Source organism: Salpingoeca rosetta (assembly GCF_000188695.1).
Source record: "Salpingoeca rosetta unplaced genomic scaffold supercont1.9, whole genome shotgun sequence".
Lineage (NCBI taxonomy): Eukaryota > Choanoflagellata > Craspedida > Salpingoecidae > Salpingoeca > Salpingoeca rosetta.
In genome coordinates this window covers 1,166,176-1,184,588 of record NW_004754925.1, presented here as the reverse complement: position 1 = coordinate 1,184,588, position 18,413 = coordinate 1,166,176, and the positions used below count along the sequence as shown (strand labels likewise).

General features: G+C 56.4%; 7 protein-coding genes across 7 annotated transcripts; 5 read left to right on the top strand and 2 right to left on the bottom strand.

The window, feature by feature from the left end:
- Positions 1-69: 69 nt before the first annotated feature.
- On the top strand, positions 70-2,111 carry PTSG_04154 (zinc finger protein; the record flags this gene model as incomplete). The annotated part of the gene is made up of 4 exons (XM_004994995.1): positions 70-297; positions 655-838; positions 946-1,615; positions 1,958-2,111. 4 exons carry the CDS (start codon positions 70-72, stop codon positions 2,109-2,111), a joined length of 1,236 nt encoding a protein of 411 aa, XP_004995052.1.
- A 434-nt stretch (positions 2,112-2,545) lies between these two features.
- Positions 2,546-3,164, top strand: PTSG_04153 (uncharacterized protein; the record flags this gene model as incomplete). Its single annotated transcript, XM_004994994.1, has 1 exon — positions 2,546-3,164. One exon carries the CDS (start codon positions 2,546-2,548, stop codon positions 3,104-3,106), a length of 561 nt encoding a protein of 186 aa, XP_004995051.1. The 3' UTR covers positions 3,107-3,164.
- Positions 3,165-3,778: 614 nt separating this feature from the next.
- Positions 3,779-5,040, top strand: PTSG_04152 (uncharacterized protein; the record flags this gene model as incomplete). Its single annotated transcript, XM_004994993.1, has 2 exons — positions 3,779-4,635; positions 4,677-5,040. 2 exons carry the CDS (start codon positions 3,779-3,781, stop codon positions 5,038-5,040), a joined length of 1,221 nt encoding a protein of 406 aa, XP_004995050.1.
- A 396-nt stretch (positions 5,041-5,436) lies between these two features.
- Positions 5,437-7,965, top strand: PTSG_04151 (uncharacterized protein; the record flags this gene model as incomplete). Its single annotated transcript, XM_004994992.1, has 6 exons — positions 5,437-6,027; positions 6,318-6,401; positions 6,526-6,612; positions 6,729-6,788; positions 6,992-7,153; positions 7,393-7,965. The coding sequence occupies 6 exons, from the start codon at positions 5,437-5,439 to the stop codon at positions 7,963-7,965; spliced, it is 1,557 nt and encodes a 518-aa protein (XP_004995049.1).
- Positions 7,966-8,167: 202 nt separating this feature from the next.
- Positions 8,168-11,783, bottom strand: PTSG_12134 (protoheme IX farnesyltransferase). The gene is made up of 8 exons (XM_004994991.1): positions 11,750-11,783; positions 11,287-11,559; positions 10,626-10,941; positions 9,954-10,315; positions 9,662-9,772; positions 9,458-9,508; positions 9,043-9,148; positions 8,168-8,818 (listed from the first exon to the last, which is right to left on the bottom strand). Exons 2-8 carry the CDS (start codon positions 11,362-11,364, stop codon positions 8,640-8,642), a joined length of 1,203 nt encoding a protein of 400 aa, XP_004995048.1. The 5' UTR covers positions 11,365-11,559; positions 11,750-11,783; the 3' UTR covers positions 8,168-8,639.
- Positions 11,784-11,979: 196 nt separating this feature from the next.
- Positions 11,980-16,119, top strand: PTSG_04148 (uncharacterized protein). Its single transcript, XM_004994990.1, has 3 exons — positions 11,980-12,633; positions 13,240-14,404; positions 14,742-16,119. Exons 2-3 carry the CDS (start codon positions 13,517-13,519, stop codon positions 15,711-15,713), a joined length of 1,860 nt encoding a protein of 619 aa, XP_004995047.1. The 5' UTR covers positions 11,980-12,633; positions 13,240-13,516; the 3' UTR covers positions 15,714-16,119.
- A 308-nt stretch (positions 16,120-16,427) lies between these two features.
- Positions 16,428-18,219, bottom strand: PTSG_04147 (uncharacterized protein; the record flags this gene model as incomplete). Its single annotated transcript, XM_004994989.1, has 6 exons — positions 16,428-16,591; positions 16,908-16,986; positions 17,190-17,246; positions 17,648-17,764; positions 17,929-18,030; positions 18,193-18,219. The coding sequence occupies 6 exons, from the start codon at positions 18,217-18,219 to the stop codon at positions 16,428-16,430; spliced, it is 546 nt and encodes a 181-aa protein (XP_004995046.1).
- Between the last annotated feature and the right edge of the window lie 194 nt (positions 18,220-18,413).

Here is an 18,413-nt window from a genome sequence, read left to right as displayed (position 1 = left end):
CACACCCATTCAGCCCTTGTCTACGGCACCACCACCACCATCACCAGCAACAGCAGCAAGCAAGCAAGGATGGCAGAGGTTGATGGACAGCGGGTGCTGACGTGCATCACGTGCAACGTTTGGTTCCAGACAGCAGATGCGCAGCGCCAGCACTACAAGACAGACTGGCACCGGTACAACCTGAAACGCAAGGTGGCGGGCCTGCCACCCATCAGCGCGCAGGCGTTTACCCGGCGCGTCCACGCACAGCGTGCACAGACAGAGGCGGCAGCCACAGAGGCCATGCAAACCTTCGAGGTGTGTGTGTGTGTGATGTGCGACATGTATTGTGCATGTGTGTGTGTGTGACGTATTGTGTGTGTGTGTTGTGTGCGACATGTATTGTGCATGTGTGTGTGTTTTGTGGCTGCCTTTCCTGCCTGCCCGACTGTATCATGCGATCAGCTCCACGCTCGCACACATAGCAACACGCTCGCACACACACACACACACACAAATCAACGCACACACACACACACACACACACACACACACACACACACACACACACACACACACAAATCAACGCACGCACACTCCCCTCTTCCCCCCTGTCCCCCTTTCCCTCCCCCCCCCCCCTCTCATCGCCTCATCATCTCATGACCTCGTCAACAGTGCCAGACGTGCAAGAAGACATTCTCGTCTCGCAACGCGCACCAGAACCACATCAACTCCAAAAAGCACAAGGAGGCCGAGAAAAGGGAAGCGGCCCGCCAGCAGCGCCAGCAAGAACATGCACAGCAGCCACAGCACCAACAGCAAGAGCAGGCACATGTCAACAATGGCGGCAAAGCTGGCAGTGATGATGATGATGATGATGATGCTGGCACTGCCCAGGCCAATGTGCAGCCTTTCGAGGAGCAGAAGCGCAAATACGAAGCGCTCATGGCAAAGACGGCACAGGAGATGGAAGCAAAGGAAAGACAACAACAACAACGACAACACAGCAGCAGCAGCAGCAGCAGCAGCTTAGCTCAACTGCACAGTCCACCGCCATGGAGACAGCCAAAGACGAGGAAGAGGAGGAAGAGGAGGAAGAGGAGGAGCCCGTGCTTGAGCTGGTGGACAGCTTGTTCGACACGTACCGGGCAGACAGCTTTGAGGAGAATGTGGAGTACATGGGGCAGAAGCATGGGTTCTTCATCCCGCATCTGGAGTTTGTGGATGACCTGCAGGGCCTGGTGCGGTATCTGCAGCTGAAGGTGGGCAACTACTTCACGTGCATCTGGTGCAACAAGGCGTGCGCGGGCCTGGAGGCGGTGCGGCAGCACATGGACGACAAGGGCCACAAGCAGGTTGACTACAGCGACGAGGGCCAGCTTGAGCTTGGCGACTTCTACGACTTCAGCTCGACCTACCCGGACAACGCGGCGCTGAGCGATGCGGACCGCGACGCCAGCCTGGACGTGGTGCCCGTGCAGGACCCGAGCGGCGGGCTGCGGCTGACGAGCGGGCTGGCGCTTGCGCTTCCATCTGGGGTGAGCGTTGCGCACCGGACCATGCAGCGCTATCACAGGCAGCGGTTCCGGCGCGAGGACACGCGCGATTCCGTCGTCATCGGCCGCCTCGCTGCACAGTCAGTGCTTTGTCCCCGTGTGTGTGTGTGTGTGAGTGTGTGTGTGTGTGTGTGTGTGTGTGTGAGTGTGTGTGTGTGTGTGTGTGTGTGTGTGTGTCTGTGGGTGTGTGTGTGTGCACTCCTGTGTCTGTGTGTGTGTACATGCTCGTGTGTGCACTCGTGTGTGTGTGTGTCTCCCCGTGCGCATGTTGGTACATGACACCGTGTGCTCATCTGTGCGTGCGTGTCGTGTTCGTCTGTGACCAATTTGTTGTGCTTGCTGACCATACTTGCTACCTGTGTTCCATTCCCTCACTCTCGCCCTCCACCTTCACATTCACACACACACACACGTGTGGCCAGGTACAAGGCGCTCGGGTACAGGAATCCGCAGCTGCCCAAGGGCGAGGCGAAGCGGGACCAGGCGTGGGCGGCTCGACAGGAGCAGCGGCACCGCCTGCAGGTTGGTGTTCGCCAGAACAACCTCCACTTCAACTACGGCAAGTTCCTGCTGTAGGCGCGCTGGTATGTGGGCGAGGATGCTGGAGAGGACGGGCCGGGGGAGGGGAAGCGTGCTGGTGCGTGCGAGGGTTGGTTGTGTGTGAGGACGAGAGTGTGTTTGCTGTACAGTGTGGAAGGAAAGCAAAGCAGTGTGGTTGTGTGTTGAATGGCGTTCTGTTCTGGCGTTGTAGTCAGCTCTTCAGCTGCGGCGCAATGGTGATGCTACATTGTGTTGTTTGCTTGCTTGTCTGTAAACGATTCGTCACCAACCCCAGCCAAGTGATACATAATACGAGTGCATACATGCATGTGCGTGCGTGTGAGCGTGTGAGGGGTAGATGCAACGATCTTGAGACTTTGATTCCTGTCTATGAATAATGTAACCCCAAGCAAGCGCGGCAATAAACACGACATTTCTCTCATATCTGCATCCAACAAGGGTCAACCGTCATGTCCACACCCAAGAAGTGCCCGCCACCCTCTGACATCTTCGCCTTTATGGAGGAGATGGATAAAGCGAGGCTTCACCAAATCATCGCATCACATATGCAGTACCCCAAGACAAAGAATCTCAACGAGCATGACGCTCCCCTTGTGAAGGCGAACTATCACTGCGACGGACCCAGCCAGTGCGACTTTCGTGAGGTGCTGCAAGCCATCCAAGATAACCCTGAGCTGCGAGCATATGGCAGTCAGGCTGTTCTGAAGAAAATCGTCGAGGACATCCGCGACAACGCAGAAGACCACATGGCTGCGCATCTGGATGGGTTCCAGATCTACCGCTGTGGCATCGACCTTCTCCGCTTGCAACGCGTGGACGACAAGGGGAAGCCCGTGTCGGACTCTCGAACGGGGTTTGTTGAGTGGAACGACACGCGGGATGCTCTTTCACGAGAAATTGAAAGGAAGCGTATGGAGTTCTTCCACGATGTGGCTTTGCACGCTGCGAACCCATGGTGGCGTCGTGTTTACTCTTCTGTCTCTGTGTTTGGCGCCTCTAGCGTCGAGTGACACGCATCTGCTTGTTCGTGTGTTCTTTTGTCGTCAACCCCCCCCCAACTTGTTCCTACCGTTGTGTCTTGTTTGGGTCGTAAGTTTTAGCACTTCACGTTCACGCACATACACACACACGCACACCAATTCCTCCTCCATGCGTTTGTGTAAGCGTACACCCTGCCCCTCTAGCTGCGGCGCAATGGTGATGCTACATTGTGTTGTTTGCTTGCTTGTCTGTAAACGATTCGTCACCAACCCCAGCCAAGTGATACATAATACGAGTGCATACATGCATGTGCGTGTGTGTGAACGTGTGAGGTGATGAGTGAGACTGAGTGCTGAGACTGTGCGACTGTGGGTGCAGCAGCACAGCAGCGCAGAGGGACGGCCAGAGGGATGGCTTGAGGGCTAGCGACACACGACACACGACACACAAAGCACAAACAAACCACCAGAGCATTCGACGATATTGTTGTTGGTGGCACTGCAAACAATCGGCACAATCGCGGCGATGACGCATCCATTTCCACCCCACCAACCAACCAACCAAAGCACTCAGAAGCGACACACGCATTCGACACAAGCTGCTGCAGAACCTTTCTTTGCTTCTCTCTTGATCACCATCCAGACCATCCAGCCATCCCTCCCCCAAACAAGGGACAACACCAACAACATCAGCAGAGGAGGATGAATGTGAATGACGGCAGCGACGGGGACGACGCCGTGGTGGTGGTGGTGATGGCGACGCGCGGAACGCAAGTGTGTGAGAAATGCGTGGGCGCATCCAGCTCCAGCTCGTGCTCGTGCGGACGGCAGGTGGTGGACACGGTGGCGTGGACGCTGGCCGCGCGCAACGCAGCCGGGGACATCGTCGCCTTTGCCGCAAAGCTGACCGAGGAGACGGCCGTGCTTGCAGCAAAGGGCATCGCCAACGTCGGCGTCAACACAACCATTGGCGGCATTGTCGGCGGCGTGAGTGGTGCCGTGTCCGGCGCTGTGACTGGCTTGTTCTGGACAGCGCTGTCGGCGGTGCGGGTGGGCGTGGGTGCCTCCGTGTCCCTCGTGTCATATCTGGCAAAGAAAGGGATCCAGGTTGCCCGCGGGCCCAACGGCTCCAGCGTGCTCACGCTGCCTGGCGAAACGGCAGAGTCGCTCGTGTCCGAGGTACACCTGCTGCACGTGGACGAGGCCACTTACAGACCAGGCGGCAGCGCTCACGACGATGACGATGATGATGACGATGACGATGACGATGACGATGACGATGTGAGGGATGAGAGGGAGGAGCAGGATGCGAGGGAGGATGGGGACGAAGAAAGTGAGGAGACGGGAGGGGTACTTCCTGGGAGCACGGCCGCGAAGACGACACAGGAGGACGACATGAAGGGCGTTCGAAGGAGGTCTCGGAGGAAGCGGACCAGGGATGTTGGGTGTCAGACGGAGATGCTGGGATGGAAACCGAAAGCAGAGAATCCGCAGTCATACATCACCTTCCTCCAAGTGCCACGCGGTCAAATGCAGGTGAAGATGGGCGACATGCAGCCGTTGGGGGACAGAACCCGCATTGCGCGCGACCCATCGCCAGTCAAGGCCGCAGTGACGGCGACAACGGCAGCATCATCATCAACAGCTACGGCAACAGCGGCCGATGCGAGGACAGCGAGGACAGCGTCCGCACCGTCCACGGCATCAACAGCAGCGCCGGTGGCCGGCACAGCTGCACGAACATCAACACCAACACCATTCACAACGTCAGCATCAGCACCAACTGCACCAACTGCACCAACTGCACCACCACCGTCGTCTTCGTCGTCGTCATCGTCGTCGTCATCGTCGTCGCATCTGCGGCACCGTACGCCTGTGGGGACGGCATCTGCCCCGCCAGCGGCGCACCTGTCCCGCGCATCGGCGCCCCCAGCTGCTGTTGGTGCCCATCGCAGCAGCAGTAGCAATACCGTTGCTCACAGACACCAGCACCAACACCAACAGCAGCAGCAACGACAACAACATCAACGACACCAACATCAAAGACACCAACACCAACGACACCACCAGCAAGAGACCCATGCGGCACCGCCGGGAGGTGTTGGTGTCGCGAGCGCTCCTCCAATGGGAAACCCGTGAGCACAACGTGGACGGGGTGCAGAGGTGGCACTAACATGCGTTTGTTGTCCATGTGTTCCGTACTGGTGGCGCGGATAGCACGCTGCTTGCCTTGCACGCTGCTTACCCTTGATTCTTCCCGTTGCTTGTCGTCGCTTCAACTCGTGTCCATAAACGAACGAAACAACATTCATCATCAGCACAAACAACACACACAAACCAAAACAAACAAGCAGTTGAGGATGAGCGATGCTGCTCGTGGCGATGGGGAAGAGATGACGGAGGACGTGGATGCGTTTGGCTTCCTCATCGGCGCAGAGGAGACGAAGGGCGTGACGCAGCTGGACAAGAAGAGGCGGCAGAAGATGAGAAGCAAGGTACGGGAGCGAGAAGCGAAATGGCTGCGCATGCTTGAGTCCGACACGCGAGGGGAGTACGAGCGCTGGCGCAAGGTTGTTCGCCGGTGTCGCAAAGGCATTCCCGACTCAATGCGGTCGCGCGCGTGGTGGTGGCTGACGGGAGCCAGCCTACGACAGCAGCAGAGCGAGAAGACAATGGAGGATCTCCTGTTGGAGTCGATGGACAACAACCATCCAGCACATCCCTTCATGGACGTCATTGAGCGCGACCTTCACCGCACGTATCCGGAGCACAGCATGTTCCTCGAGGAGCACCACGTTGGACGCTCGGGCATGAAGGACGTGCTGCGCGCATACGCCGTGTACGACCCAGACACGGGATACTGCCAGGGAATGGGCTTTGTTGCTGGCCTCTTGTTGATCCAAGTGCCCAAGGAGCAGGCCTTCTGGATGCTTGCGGAGCTCATCAACAATGTTCGTCGGTGTTCGTGTGGGGTTCGTGTGTCATGCGCGTCGCGGGCGTGAGTTGTGGTGCTGTGGAAGCCTGTGTCTTCTCAGTGGTACCTCTTTGAATGGTTCGCAAGGTCCAAGGTTGTTGGTGTTGTTGTTGTTGTTGTTGTTGTTGTTGTTGTTGTTGTTGTTGTTGTTGTTGTTGTTGTTGTTGTTGTTGTTGTTGTTGTTGTTGTTGTTGTTGTTGTTGTTGTTGTTGTTGTGGCCAATGCAATGACATTGCCCTGTGCTCGGTTTGCCGTTGTATCCAGGAGAAGTACCTGCAAGGCGTGTATCGGTCTGACCTGCGGGAGGTGAAGATCTTCACGACGGCAATGGACCTCCTGATCAAGGCGAAGGTGCGGCATGGTCGGCATGTGTTACGCTGGGTGAACTGGTCAGGTGATGCAAGCGATGCTCAGATGATGAGAAGTGATGCCGCTCATGAGTATGCATCCGCCTGTGTTTTAAATGTCTGAACAGATGCCTCGATTGGCACAGCATCTGGAGGAGCAGGGCATGTGCTCCATCTTGTTTATGGTTGACTGGTTCATGTGCGTGTTCACCAAGGTGAGAATCCCCCACATACAGTGTGTGTGTGTGTTTGTGTGTCTGTGTGTGTCTGTCTGTGTGTGTCTGTGCGTGTACGCGGCTCACATGGCATCGGCTTGTGTTGTCGCTTGCAGACATTGCCATGGGACTTGGTGCTTCGAATCTGGGACATGTTTCTCTGCGAGGGTCGTGTGGTACGTCTGCCGACAATGAGACCAAACACAACGCAGACACGCACAGAGACAGGGCGATGGTGGATTCGTGCTGCTGTTGCTGTTGTGTGTTTGGGATGTGAGAGTGGGTGAGAGTGAGAGTAAGGGATGGAGCTTACGCACTTGAGCATCAACATACACACACGCAATCCGCTGATGATTTGGTTGGTTCTGCTGGTGTGTAGGTGTTGTTTCGTGTTGCCGCTGCGATTGTGTACGTGAACCGCCACGCGCTGATTAAGAAGTGCCCCACAATGGAGGAGTTGATGCCGTATCTGCGCAAACTTCCGCGTTCAAAGTGCACCGTTGACACCCTCATGCCACTCATTCTCGAGCCAGTTGTATCGGTAAGTCTTGCCCATCTACCGGTGTGTCTGTCTGTCTCCCTGTGTGTGTGTGTGTGTCTGTCTGTCTGTCTGTCTGTCTGTCTGTCTGTCTGTCTGTCTGTCTGTCTGTCTGTCTGTCTGTCTGTCTGTTGTCTATGTGTGTGTGTGTGCACCTGCTTGGCACTGCCTTACTTTCGTTGTCTCTTGCTGGTTTCCTCGTCTCGAGTCACACTGTCGTCATCTGCACGTGTCCACTGCAGGATTCAATGATTGAGCAGTGTGTGCAGGAGGCAGAGACAACACATCCGCCAAAGCCGAAACCAAAGCCTGCAACGCCACAAGTGCAGAAGAAAGACGCGCAACGCGAGGAAACGCAAGAGAAAGCGGATGAACACAATGAAGAAAAAACGCGCCACGAAGCAGATGGCACGCAACAACAACAACAACAACAACAACAACAACAACAACAACAACAACAACAACAACAACAACAACAACAACAACAACAACAACAACAACAACAACAGCAGCAGCAGCAGCAGCAGCAGCGTCACAGTGGCGATGCTGAGCCTCCGTCGGCTCGCACGAGCACCGCGTCCGAGGCCACCGCCGAAGACAATACGGCAGCGGCCGTCGCACCACTTGTTGATGGTGTTGGTAGCGGCGGTGGCGACGACCATGAAGGGAAGCGACAGGCGGATGCAAACGACGAAGAGCTGGATGAAGAGGAGAGCCTAGGCGATCAAGTTGTGTGCACGCAGCTTGACGCCGGTGATGATGATGATGACGATGATGATGAGGAGGAAGGCGACTCGTCTGTGTCTTGGGTGTAATGGGATGGCGGGCGTGGAATGTTGCTGACATGAGACCACATGGCTGGAGCAGTCTCGAACGCTGTACATTGCCTGTCTGCTGTTGTTGTGACTACCATCTCAATTGCTGTTAGCAACCTGCACGGTGGTCTCCTTGCCTCAGCCACCATCACATCACCATGACCATCATCATGTCACATGTTCAAGTTCCACACGCGTCGTGGTTTGATTTGGTTGCACCTTTGCAATTGCGTGACATGCCTTGTTTGCATTCAATTTACACGCGCGCGCGCACACATACACACACCGCTGTGCAATCACGGACCCACAGCACGTGACACGAACCATCACATGACAGCACGCGTTGCATTAGTAAAGAGGACACCATCAACCAAAGCAAGCAAGCGAAGGAGAGAGTGTGTGTGTGAGTGAGAGAAGGAGAGAAGAGAGACAAGCAAGTCGTGAAGTTGAACGAGCCTGAGTCGTACGAAGAATTCAATGAAGACAAGAGACACGAAAAGCAGAAGCATTCGTAACAATAAACATGCTGGCAGGGGGAAAAAGGAGAGACACTGATGAGAAAGCGGCGGGTTTAGTTACGTTATCACTAGCTCGCAGCAAAGAAACGACGTGGCAAAGCCGTCTCAAAACAACCTACACAGGCTCACACACACACATACACACATAGAGGGGCGTCATGCAAAGTGGCTGTGGACGAGGAGGAGGGCCATGATGGCGGGGAGGTGCCAGAGAGATGTGAGGAACAGCTTGCGTGCCGACTGGTCGTCCCCGCGCGTGTAGAAGTGCCATGCCTTGTACGTGATGTACCCGTTGATGAGCGTCGAGTCAACTGCAAACGTCCAGTCCGTCAAGCCTGCACGCACGTGTGTATGTGTGTGTGTGTGCGTGTGTGTGTGTGTGTGTGAAAGTGAGAGCCATTGAGTGAGTCAATGAGGGGTCATTGAGTGAGTCAATGAGGGGCAGTGAGTGTGCGATCGAAGGAATGAGTGAGTGAGTGAGTGAGTGCCCGTCATGCATGGCGATCACAAACAACACGGTACGGCGCCAGTGGCACACGAAACAAGACGGGAGGCGTACCGAGCGCGGGCGCTGCGATGCTGATGGGGATGAGGGCGGCACTGTAGCGGAGCGCAACGGCGCGGCACAGCGCAGGATCTGTCACAGACATCATGCGATAGCCAGCCTGCATGCACCCCGCGTGTGCAGACAAAAGCATCGACACGCACAGATGCACAGGCACAGACACAGACGCGAAGGTACACATGCGTGCACGTGAGTGTGTAAGCTGATATAATCGCTCATGGAGAAGGAGACACACAACGACAGAACAACAGGGCAGGCACAGTGCCTGGGCATTCAGAAGTACAACAACAACCAGACCACAAACCACAACAGATGAAAGAAGCACAGATGGCTGCCAAATGTGTTTGTTTCTTTTCGCGTGTGATGCTGCAGCAACAGCTGCTGCTGTTGTTTTTGTTGTCAAACGCACCTTTGAATAATCTGGTCGCAACTTCCAGCTCAGAGCATTGAAATGGGGAAACTGTGGCAGAGTGGCAAGGATGAGAAAGGGTATGGGCTGACGACACGGCAGGTGCTGAGACTCGCTGGGTGCTTGCGACAACGCACGCTGTTCACACGCACACGCACACACACACAAGTACACATACACGCACATTCACAAACATGTGCATACCTGCCAGGCGAAGAGGATGCCTGCAAGCACGAGAGACGGGGGAGCGAGGGAGCCTGTAGCCGCGGCCCAGCCCATCAAGGGCGGAATCGCACCCACAACTGATCCAACCCACTGCAAGCACACACAACACACACACACACACACACACACACACACAGGCGTGTCACCAAACAGAACGCAATCCAGGGTGAATGAGCCAAGCACCTTTCGCGTGGTCACACACGTCAGAGTCACATGCGAAGCCCACAACCAACAGCCAGAGCACGTGGTTAGCGCAGCCCCAGCCGCGTACCGTGTTTGCGATGGAGAGGCGCTTCATTGGGGTGTAGATGCCGGCATAGAGGACGATGTTACCGAGGCCGAGACCGGCGACAATCGGGTTGATGGTGGAGAGGATGCCGACGCCAACGGCGCCGCTCGTCACGGCGACGGAGAAGGCGTGGAAGGGCGACATGTCCCCGCGCACGAGCGGGCGGTCGCATGTGCGCGTCATCTGCGCGTCATATGGGACCTCGATCCACTGGTTAAACGAGTTGGCGGAGGCAACGCAGAATGCGGTGCCAAGCGAGACGATGCCGAGGCCGGCCCAATCAAAAGGCGCAGACGTCGATGGCGCGAGCGCATATCCACCCATCGTTGTCAACACCACCAGCCCTGGGAGAGTGAGGGATAGGGGGTGGGCAAAGGTACGGCCGCAGAAGTGAGAGTTTACATTGTAGGCATGAGTGCGTTTGTGTGTATGTGCGTGGGTGCATGTGAGTGAGCGATTGTGCGTGGGTGCGTGGGTGCGTGGGTGCGTGGGTACGTGTATGTGCGTGTACGTTCTTTGTCATATGCTGTACAGATCCACACGCACTCACAGACGCGCGCGCACACACACACACACACACACAGACACAGAATACAGACCCAGAATACAGACCCACAGGTTGTGATGGGCGCAGCATGCAGGCATGCTTCGTACCGCTGAGTCGCAGCTTCGTGAGGCGGGAGTAGACGTTTGCCAACGCCCTCCAGCCTAGCGATTGTGCAGTTGCAACGGACTCCTTGGCTGGCGCCGAAGATGATGAGCTGTGGGCTGATTCTGTTGCTCTGGTGGGATGTGCAGCACCATTCAGCGCTGCTGCGTGCTGTGATTGCACTGCTGCCTTTGGATCTACACTTGCTGCTGGTGTTGCTACCGTGATGTGTGCATCAACGTCTTCATCTTGCTGATGCTGCTGTTGTGGCGGCATCATGGCCGCAGACATGACTGCCGTGGCCGTCACCGTTGTGTGTCCCTGAGTGTGAATGTGTGTGTTTGTGTGTGTTGCGGGAGTGAGTGCGTGTGTGTGTGTGTGTGTGTGTGTGTGTGTGTGTGTGTGCGTGCGTGTGAGTGTGTTGCGCGTGTAAGTGTGTTGCGTGAGTGAGAGTGCCTGTGTGCGTGTTGCGTGTGTTGTGCGTGTGCGGCTGCAAGTGCGTGCTGGGGTCAACACGGAGGCGATCAAGCGTAGGTGATGGCCAACTCAACATGGTGCCATGAGTGGCACATTGGTGCAGTGGTGGGTGGTGCAGTGTGTCAGTGGCTCAGGAGGCACCTCGTGTTTTGCCCTTCGCCTCCTCACAAAAGAGTTGTGGTTGCTCACCTTTGATCTTGATTTGTTGAGGCAGCCACCGCAGGAGCGACAGGAGGTGCATGCTGTAGCTGTGGCGAACGAGTTCATCTCGCCGATGCGACGACGACGTCCTTTAATGTAGGTATGTAGGTAGGTATGTATGTATGTATGTATGTGTGTGGGCTCGGTGTCCAAAACCCTGCTATGACGTTGACGTGCTCCACTGTGAACAGCGCAAGTGACAATCGATCCGGTGTTGCGCGACGTCGTGGCACTGCTGGTTATTGGTGTGCGCTTGCCTGTCTTGTTTTCCAAGCACGTGAAGAGCAAGCAAGGTCACATCACAAGCAAAAACAGAAGAAAACAGAGAGGCAGGACGGCGAGGGTGAGCGAGCACACACCGATGCACAGACGGCAACCTCATGCAACCAACCAACACCAACCAAGCAGCAAAGCAACCATGCAGCAACCCGAACAGCATGCTGCAGCCAACCTGCTTGAATCATGGGCAGTTGTGATGATTTGTGAATGACTTCGTTAAATATTCCAACTTAAAAAAACACCATAAGTTTCGTTTTCGTGTCCCTTTAAAACCGCATCGAATCCTTGTCGTGTCGGCGTGTGCAAGCACGCAAAGTGACAAGCCACGGCGGGCGTGAGAAGGACTCAGCATCACGCGCCAAGAAAAAAGAAACAAAAGAAAGAAAAGCCAAGCCCATGACACACACACACAAACACACGCATTGCGCATAGCCTTGCTTGCTTGCTTGGCTGGGCCTTCCCCCACACCCACACACCACCACCACCACCACCGCTTTTCGCCGACACTTTGTTGTTGTTGTCACATTTCACAAGCACGAATCACACTCTCTGTCTGTGCTTGTTTGCGTTCATTTTTTTTCCTGCATCCCCCAACCTCCTTTTGTCATCATCGCCATCCCCGCTGTGCCGCAAGTCACCCGGCAACCGCCTCCGTCACACAGCAACGCGCGCCCCCTCCAGTCAATCATCCGCACGCACAACACACAACACACACACAACCGAAACACAAACTTGCACCCAACCAGCCCAGCAAAACACAGCAAAGAGCAAAGAAGCCAGCCAGGCAGCAGCAGCAGTCGAAAGTGACACACCCCGTGTGTCTTGTCTTGCTCGTGCTTTTGTTGTTTTGCCGTGTGTTTTCCCTCCTGGGTTCGTGCGTGGGAATTCAAGGCACACACACACATACACGAACACACACAAGACACAAGACACCACCAGCCCACCATCCTTCCGCGGCGTGTGTTCAGCTTCACCTGCTGTTGTTCGTCCTCTCCACTTTCATCTTCGCCTTCTCCACACCCAGCGACACCAACTCTCGGCGTCGCCCCAACCAAGGTGGGCGCGTTTGGATGATGGCACCAGCACATACCAACCATGTCTGTGTAGTTTTGTTCACGATGGTGCATGGCGATGATGTTTCACTGGTTGTTCGTGGTCATGCTGGGCGAGGGCGGGGGGATGAGGTCATGCGGCGTGTCTGTGTGTTTGGGGAACAATCTGTCGTTCCTTGCTGCAACTTTTCCCCTGCGATGATGGGTGACTTGCGTTTGCTTGCCTGTGAACGTGACATGGTGGCGTTACAGTCGCTTGGTTTGGTTGGTTTGGGTGGCTGTGGGTGGCTGTGGGCTGGTTGATGTGACGTGGTTGCTCCTTGGTGCTGTCCCCCTCCCTCCCCCCTTCCTTACCCCACCCTCATCCCCTTTTCACTGCCCAAGCACGTGATGACATGGCTGCGTTCATCATCACATCATCCCCGTCGTCATCCCATCGTCATCTCCATCACCTTCATCACTTTCCTCACCGTTCTTCACTCACTCACACACACGCACACCTGACGTTTGGGTGTTGGATCGTCTTTCATTCTGCCTGTGTGGAATGTGTGGCTGTCTGGTGTTGCTGTCGTTCTTTGTTTGTGCCTGTGTTCCCACGTCACCACAACAGAAGGCAACAGCGAGCCACCTGGACTTGACCTTGCTGGCGTGAACGTGCTGGCATCCCTGTCGCCCGGAGTTCATTTTCTCCCTTCGCCGAATCTACACCAACCTGTCCCCTTCCGTCGATCATCCGATCATCCGCTCCCCTATACTTTCTTGGAAGAACACGGCCCAAGAACTCCCGCACATCACACCCTCCTTCACTTCACAAAAGCCGCATCAAGTAGCTGCCCTGCCCTCGTCTCCTGCCCCGAGCCATCCCTACACTACACCCACCCAAAAGGATGGACCCCGTCATGGCCCAAGAGACGGTGTGGCAGCTCTCCTCACATGGCGCCGCCGTCGAGCTCCAGGCCCTGCTCAAGACATTCCCCAGGGAGCAAGTGAAGGTGCTGCTGGACAACGCGGATGACCTGCACCGCATGGCCATCCACCTGGCCTGCTACCACGGACAGACCGACGTCGTGCGGCTGCTGCTGTCCGTCGCGCCCAAGATGCTGCACGTCTGCGACAAGGACCCCCTGCGCCGCGCCCTGCCCCTCCACTACGCCTGCTGGGGTGGCCACTGGCACCTGGTGCAGCTCCTCCTGGACGAGGGCGCCAGCATTACCAGCGTGGACTGCGTGGAGAACACGCCGCTCCTGTACGCCGTCTTTGGCGGGAACCTGGACCTCGTCAAGCGCCTCGTCAAGATGGGCTGCTCCTTGCGCGAGGTAAACAGCCGCGGCCACTCCGCCATCATCCAGGCCGCCTGCAACGGCCACCTCGACGTCATGCACTATCTCCTGGAGCACGGCGCGTCGCTGAGCGAGCGCGATTCCGCAGGCAACACGTGCCTCCTCTTTGCCGCGTGGGGTGGCCACCTGCACGTCGTCAAGTGGCTGCTTTCCTCCGGCTGCAGCCTGGACGAGGTGTCAGACTCTGGCCACAACGCCCTCCTCTCCGCAGTCAACAGCGGCGCCACAGATGTCGTCGCCTGGCTCGTGGATGAGTACCACGCAGACCTTGGCATGCGCAACAGCAACTCGGACACGTGCCTGCTGCTTGCTGCCTTTGGCGGCCATATGGAGCTTGTCAAGTGGCTCCTGGCACGCGGTGCATCGCTCGACGAGCGCAACGAGGACGGTCTCGACCCGCTCCTCTCCGCATGCAACGGCGGCCACCTGCACATGGTTCGTCGTCTGTGTGTGTGTGTGTGTGTGTGTGTGTATGTTTGTCGTTGTGTGTGTGTGTGTGCGTTTGTGTGTCTATCAGTCTGTGTGTGTGTATGTCTGCCAGTGTGCCTGTGTGTCTGTGTGTGTGTGTGTGTTTGCCTTTGTCTGTGTGTGTGTGTGTCTTGTGTGCCCTTGTGCTCGCTCCCTCCGCAGTTACCTTGTCTCCACTCAACCCGCACTTCCATCCATCCTCACTCACCTCGTTTCTTTCTTCTCCTACCCCCCGTCTCTCTCTTTACCAACCACCCACACCCACACCCACACCCACACACTTACAAACATCAAACAACAATAGGCCAAGTATCTGGTGTCCCTTGGCTGCTCCCCGCGCGTCCGCAACGACGGCGGATACACCCCGCTCATCCTGGCTGCGTGCGGGGGACACATGCAGCTGCTGCAGTGGCTGGTCTACGAACAGGGCTGCAGCCTTCACGACCGCACCATCGACGGCGACTCGGCCCTCCTCCTCGCCTGCTACTGCGGCCACGCGGGCGCTGCAGAGTGGCTGCTGGACCACGGCGCGTCCATCAGCGAGTACAACAAAGGCGGCATGACCCCGCTCATCTCCGCAGCAAACGGCGGCCACGCGGGCGTGTGCGAGGCGCTGCTGCACCGCGGCGCAAAGATTGACGAGCGGGACCGCGACGGATACACGGCCCTCCTGCTGGCGGCGCGACGCGGCCACCTGGAGTGCGTGCAAGTGTTGATGATGTACGGTGCAGACACGCACGCGCGCATCAAGCACGGCCTCGACGCCGTCGCCCTGAGCTTTGAGCAGGACGAGACGCGCGAGTGGCTGCAGACCACGCAGGACATGACGCCGCTGCATGTGGCCGTGCTCATGCAGAACAAGGCGCAGGTCTTGCGCCTGCTGCACCAGGGCCACTCCCCCGTCTGCCTCACCCTGCGCAACGAGGCCGTCACCCCGCTTGACCTGGCAACCCGTGAGCAGCCGCTGCTGCCCGCGCTTCCGGCACCGCAGCAGGACATTCGCGTGCTCATCAAGGCCGCCAACATGCGCTGGTCCCCCTACACCCACTCGCTGTTTGGCCCGCGCACACGCCGCAACGTGATGACTGTGCTGCTGCTTGCCCAGCGGTTGCCGCTCGACCGCCCGGACCTGCCGCTGCTGCCGGAGGAGATGTGGCACCACATCATTGCCATGATGGGCCGGGACGACGACGACCACACCACCGCCATGAACGAGGGGCCAACAGCTACCCTCGCCCCACCCACCCCCAACCGCTTCCGCGTCTCCCTCGTCTGACACGCGTGACGCGACAAAAGGCGTTTGTGTGTCAGGCAGGACCGGTGGAGGTTGTTCAATGTTGGTCGGTCATTGTGACCACGACGCCATGGTGCATGCATGCATGCGTGTGTGCGTGTATGCATGCACGAATACAAAAGGATGTGTTGGTTTTTCTTGCTTTTGTATTATTATTCAGAACTATCCGTCCCCCACCCTCTCTTCGCTCCAGTGTCCTTTTGTTTGTTCCTTTGTGTTTGAGCAATGCTGTGTTTCTACAGTGTTGTGTCAACGTCTCATGTCTCTCATGTCACATCACATCACAAACGGCATACTTTTGCTTTTCACTTTCCGCCAACTACGCGCCATAGTGGACAGGTTCAGCTTGTACATATACTCTTCCAATAAAATCCGCTCCTCAACCCCGTTGTTCGACAAGCCACCAATCCAGCACAAGCAGCGAGAGGAAGCAAACAGCGAGGCTGGGGGGGGGACAGGAACAAAAACACAAAATGGGGGTGGGGGGTGGGGTGGGACAACAAGGTAGAGCCTTGAGCCCTTCTCATTCACCGATGATGAAGACGACCATGATGATGATGATGATGATGGTGATGATGATGATGATGATGATGATGATGATGATGATGATGATGATGATGATGATGATGATGATGATGATGATGATGATGATGATGATGATGATGATGATGATGATGGTGATGTTCACAAAAGGCGTCAGTTGCGCTTCTTGTATTCCGTGCCGGCATCGGCATAGCGCATGGGCACGAGCTTGTCGGCGTGCTTGGCAATGTGTGTGATGATCTGCATCAGGCCCGCGTTCAGGACGCTTCGCGCGTCCTCCTTGAGCTGCGTCTTGGCCAGCAGACCGGGCAGTTTGACTGGCGTAGGATTGGCGAAAGACAAGGTGAGGTGATGATGGCGCAATGCAAATGGCATGCTTGCGCTGGCATGCATGTCTGTGCTCGAGTGCATGACCTCACAGCCATGGAACATTTCGCACAAAGCGTCCGCGTCCATCATGCAGACGCACATGCCATCCTCTGCTTGAATGTGTGAAGCACACGCATGGCTCTGTCACCGCATGCGTGTGTGTGTGTGTTGTGTGTGTGTGTGCGTGTGTGTGTGTGTTTGTTTGTGTGTGTGTGTGTGTGTGTGTGTGTGCGTGCGTGCGTGCACAGGTGTTCATCGACGTACCAAAGAGCCGCAACAAGTGAATGCCGCCGTAGTGGGTGCATGGGTCCGCCTCATCGTCCGCGCTGTTGAAGTTGTCGTACTGCAGCATCAGGCAGGGGGAAAAACAAGCAGTAAGCAGTTGGTGTGCGACACGAGCAGCAGTGATGCAGTTTGATTGATTGCAGAAGTAAGTGGGGTGGGGACATTCAAGGCTACCGCGGCCACGGATCGATGGGTGACACGAGAGCACGCGAGATCTCCTTCTCTCACACACCACTCGTGGGACCCGCTCGCCTTTCGCACCTGCTGCTTCTCGAACTTGTAAAGCAATATTGCCGGCAGACAGTGCTGGAAGTACACCTGAACACGAGTGTTTGCGTGTGTGTGTGAATGCAACCGCGTACATGAGAGAGGGTTCAAGCAAGAGTGTGCATGTGTGTGTGTGAGAGACAGAGAATGCAGGCGCGTTGGCGAGAGTGGGCTCAAGCAGGAGAGAGAGAGAGAGAGAGAGTGTGTGTGTGTGTGTGTGTGTGTGTGTGCGTGTGTGTGTGTCAGCCACGATATGTGCACACATGCGCATGCATGCTCAACCACATTGCATTTTGTGGTGTCGACATGACGGCAAAGAGCCAAGCCAAGCCACCAAAGCCATGGGCCATGGGCATGGGTGAAGACACTGACGATGATAGACATCGCGCTGCTTCCCCCCAACCCTCTACTCCTGTCCTCCAAGACATGTGCAGAACCAAGGAATAGCTGACCTTCACGCCTGCAACGACTTCGCAGGCCACTTCCTTCTCCGGGGAGTCTGTTTTGTATGACTTGAGAAAGTCGTTCAGTACATCCGACACGGTTGGTCGCGCAGGCAGCTTTGCCAACTGCAGCCAGCAACATCAACAACGTCGCGTGTGAGCCTGATGAGAGTGTCAAAACAAAAACGAAGGCAAGCCATGCGACGAGCTGGTCGCCATTTGGTGGTTCGCACAATGAGAGGTTGAACGGAAACAACAACACAACGGGCACGCAGCACACTGCTCTGGACCTTCTTTGCTTTGATTTTGTCATGATCGTCCACCAGGCGCTTCTTCAGCTCTGCTGGCAGCGTGATTTTCGCAGGTGCATCCTCATCCGCCGCCGCAGATTGCTGAAATGTGTGATTGTGCGCGTGTGCGTGACAAACTTGTGCGTGTCGAGCAGAGTGGGTGCACGAGGAATGCCATAGCCACACGGCGAAAGCAATTTGTGGCATGACCGTCACATGGAGTCACCTCCTTGCTTTCCCGTCGTCCTCTTGTTCGTTTCTCACGCTTGGCAGGCCGCTCCCCTTTGCCATGGCCACATGTGTGTGTGTGTGTGTGATTTGCGGTACAATGGCGATGAGGACGCGGCATTCACAATTGCGCGCATCGGCAACACGCACATCAAGCACACACTGCCTCACACACTGACTCGCACACAATACACACACACAAACACACACACACACACAAACACACACACACACACACAACACACACACACACACAC

Excerpts from the sequence above, each read along its gene's own strand:
- PTSG_12134 (XM_004994991.1), bottom strand. The coding sequence starts at position 11,364 with ATGAACTCGTTCGCCACAGCTACAGCATGCACCTCCTGTCGCTCCTGC. Across the intron at positions 10,316-10,625 it reads CACGAAGCTGCGACTCAGCG|GGCTGGTGGTGTTGACAACG; the intron begins GTACGAAGCATG and ends TCACTCTCCCAG. Across the intron at positions 9,773-9,953 it reads GCCTCTCCATCGCAAACACG|TGGGTTGGATCAGTTGTGGG; the intron begins GTACGCGGCTGG and ends GTGTGCTTGCAG.
- PTSG_04148 (XM_004994990.1), top strand. The coding sequence starts at position 13,517 with ATGGACCCCGTCATGGCCCAAGAGACGGTGTGGCAGCTCTCCTCACAT. Across the intron at positions 14,405-14,741 it reads ACGGCGGCCACCTGCACATG|GCCAAGTATCTGGTGTCCCT; the intron begins GTTCGTCGTCTG and ends AAACAACAATAG.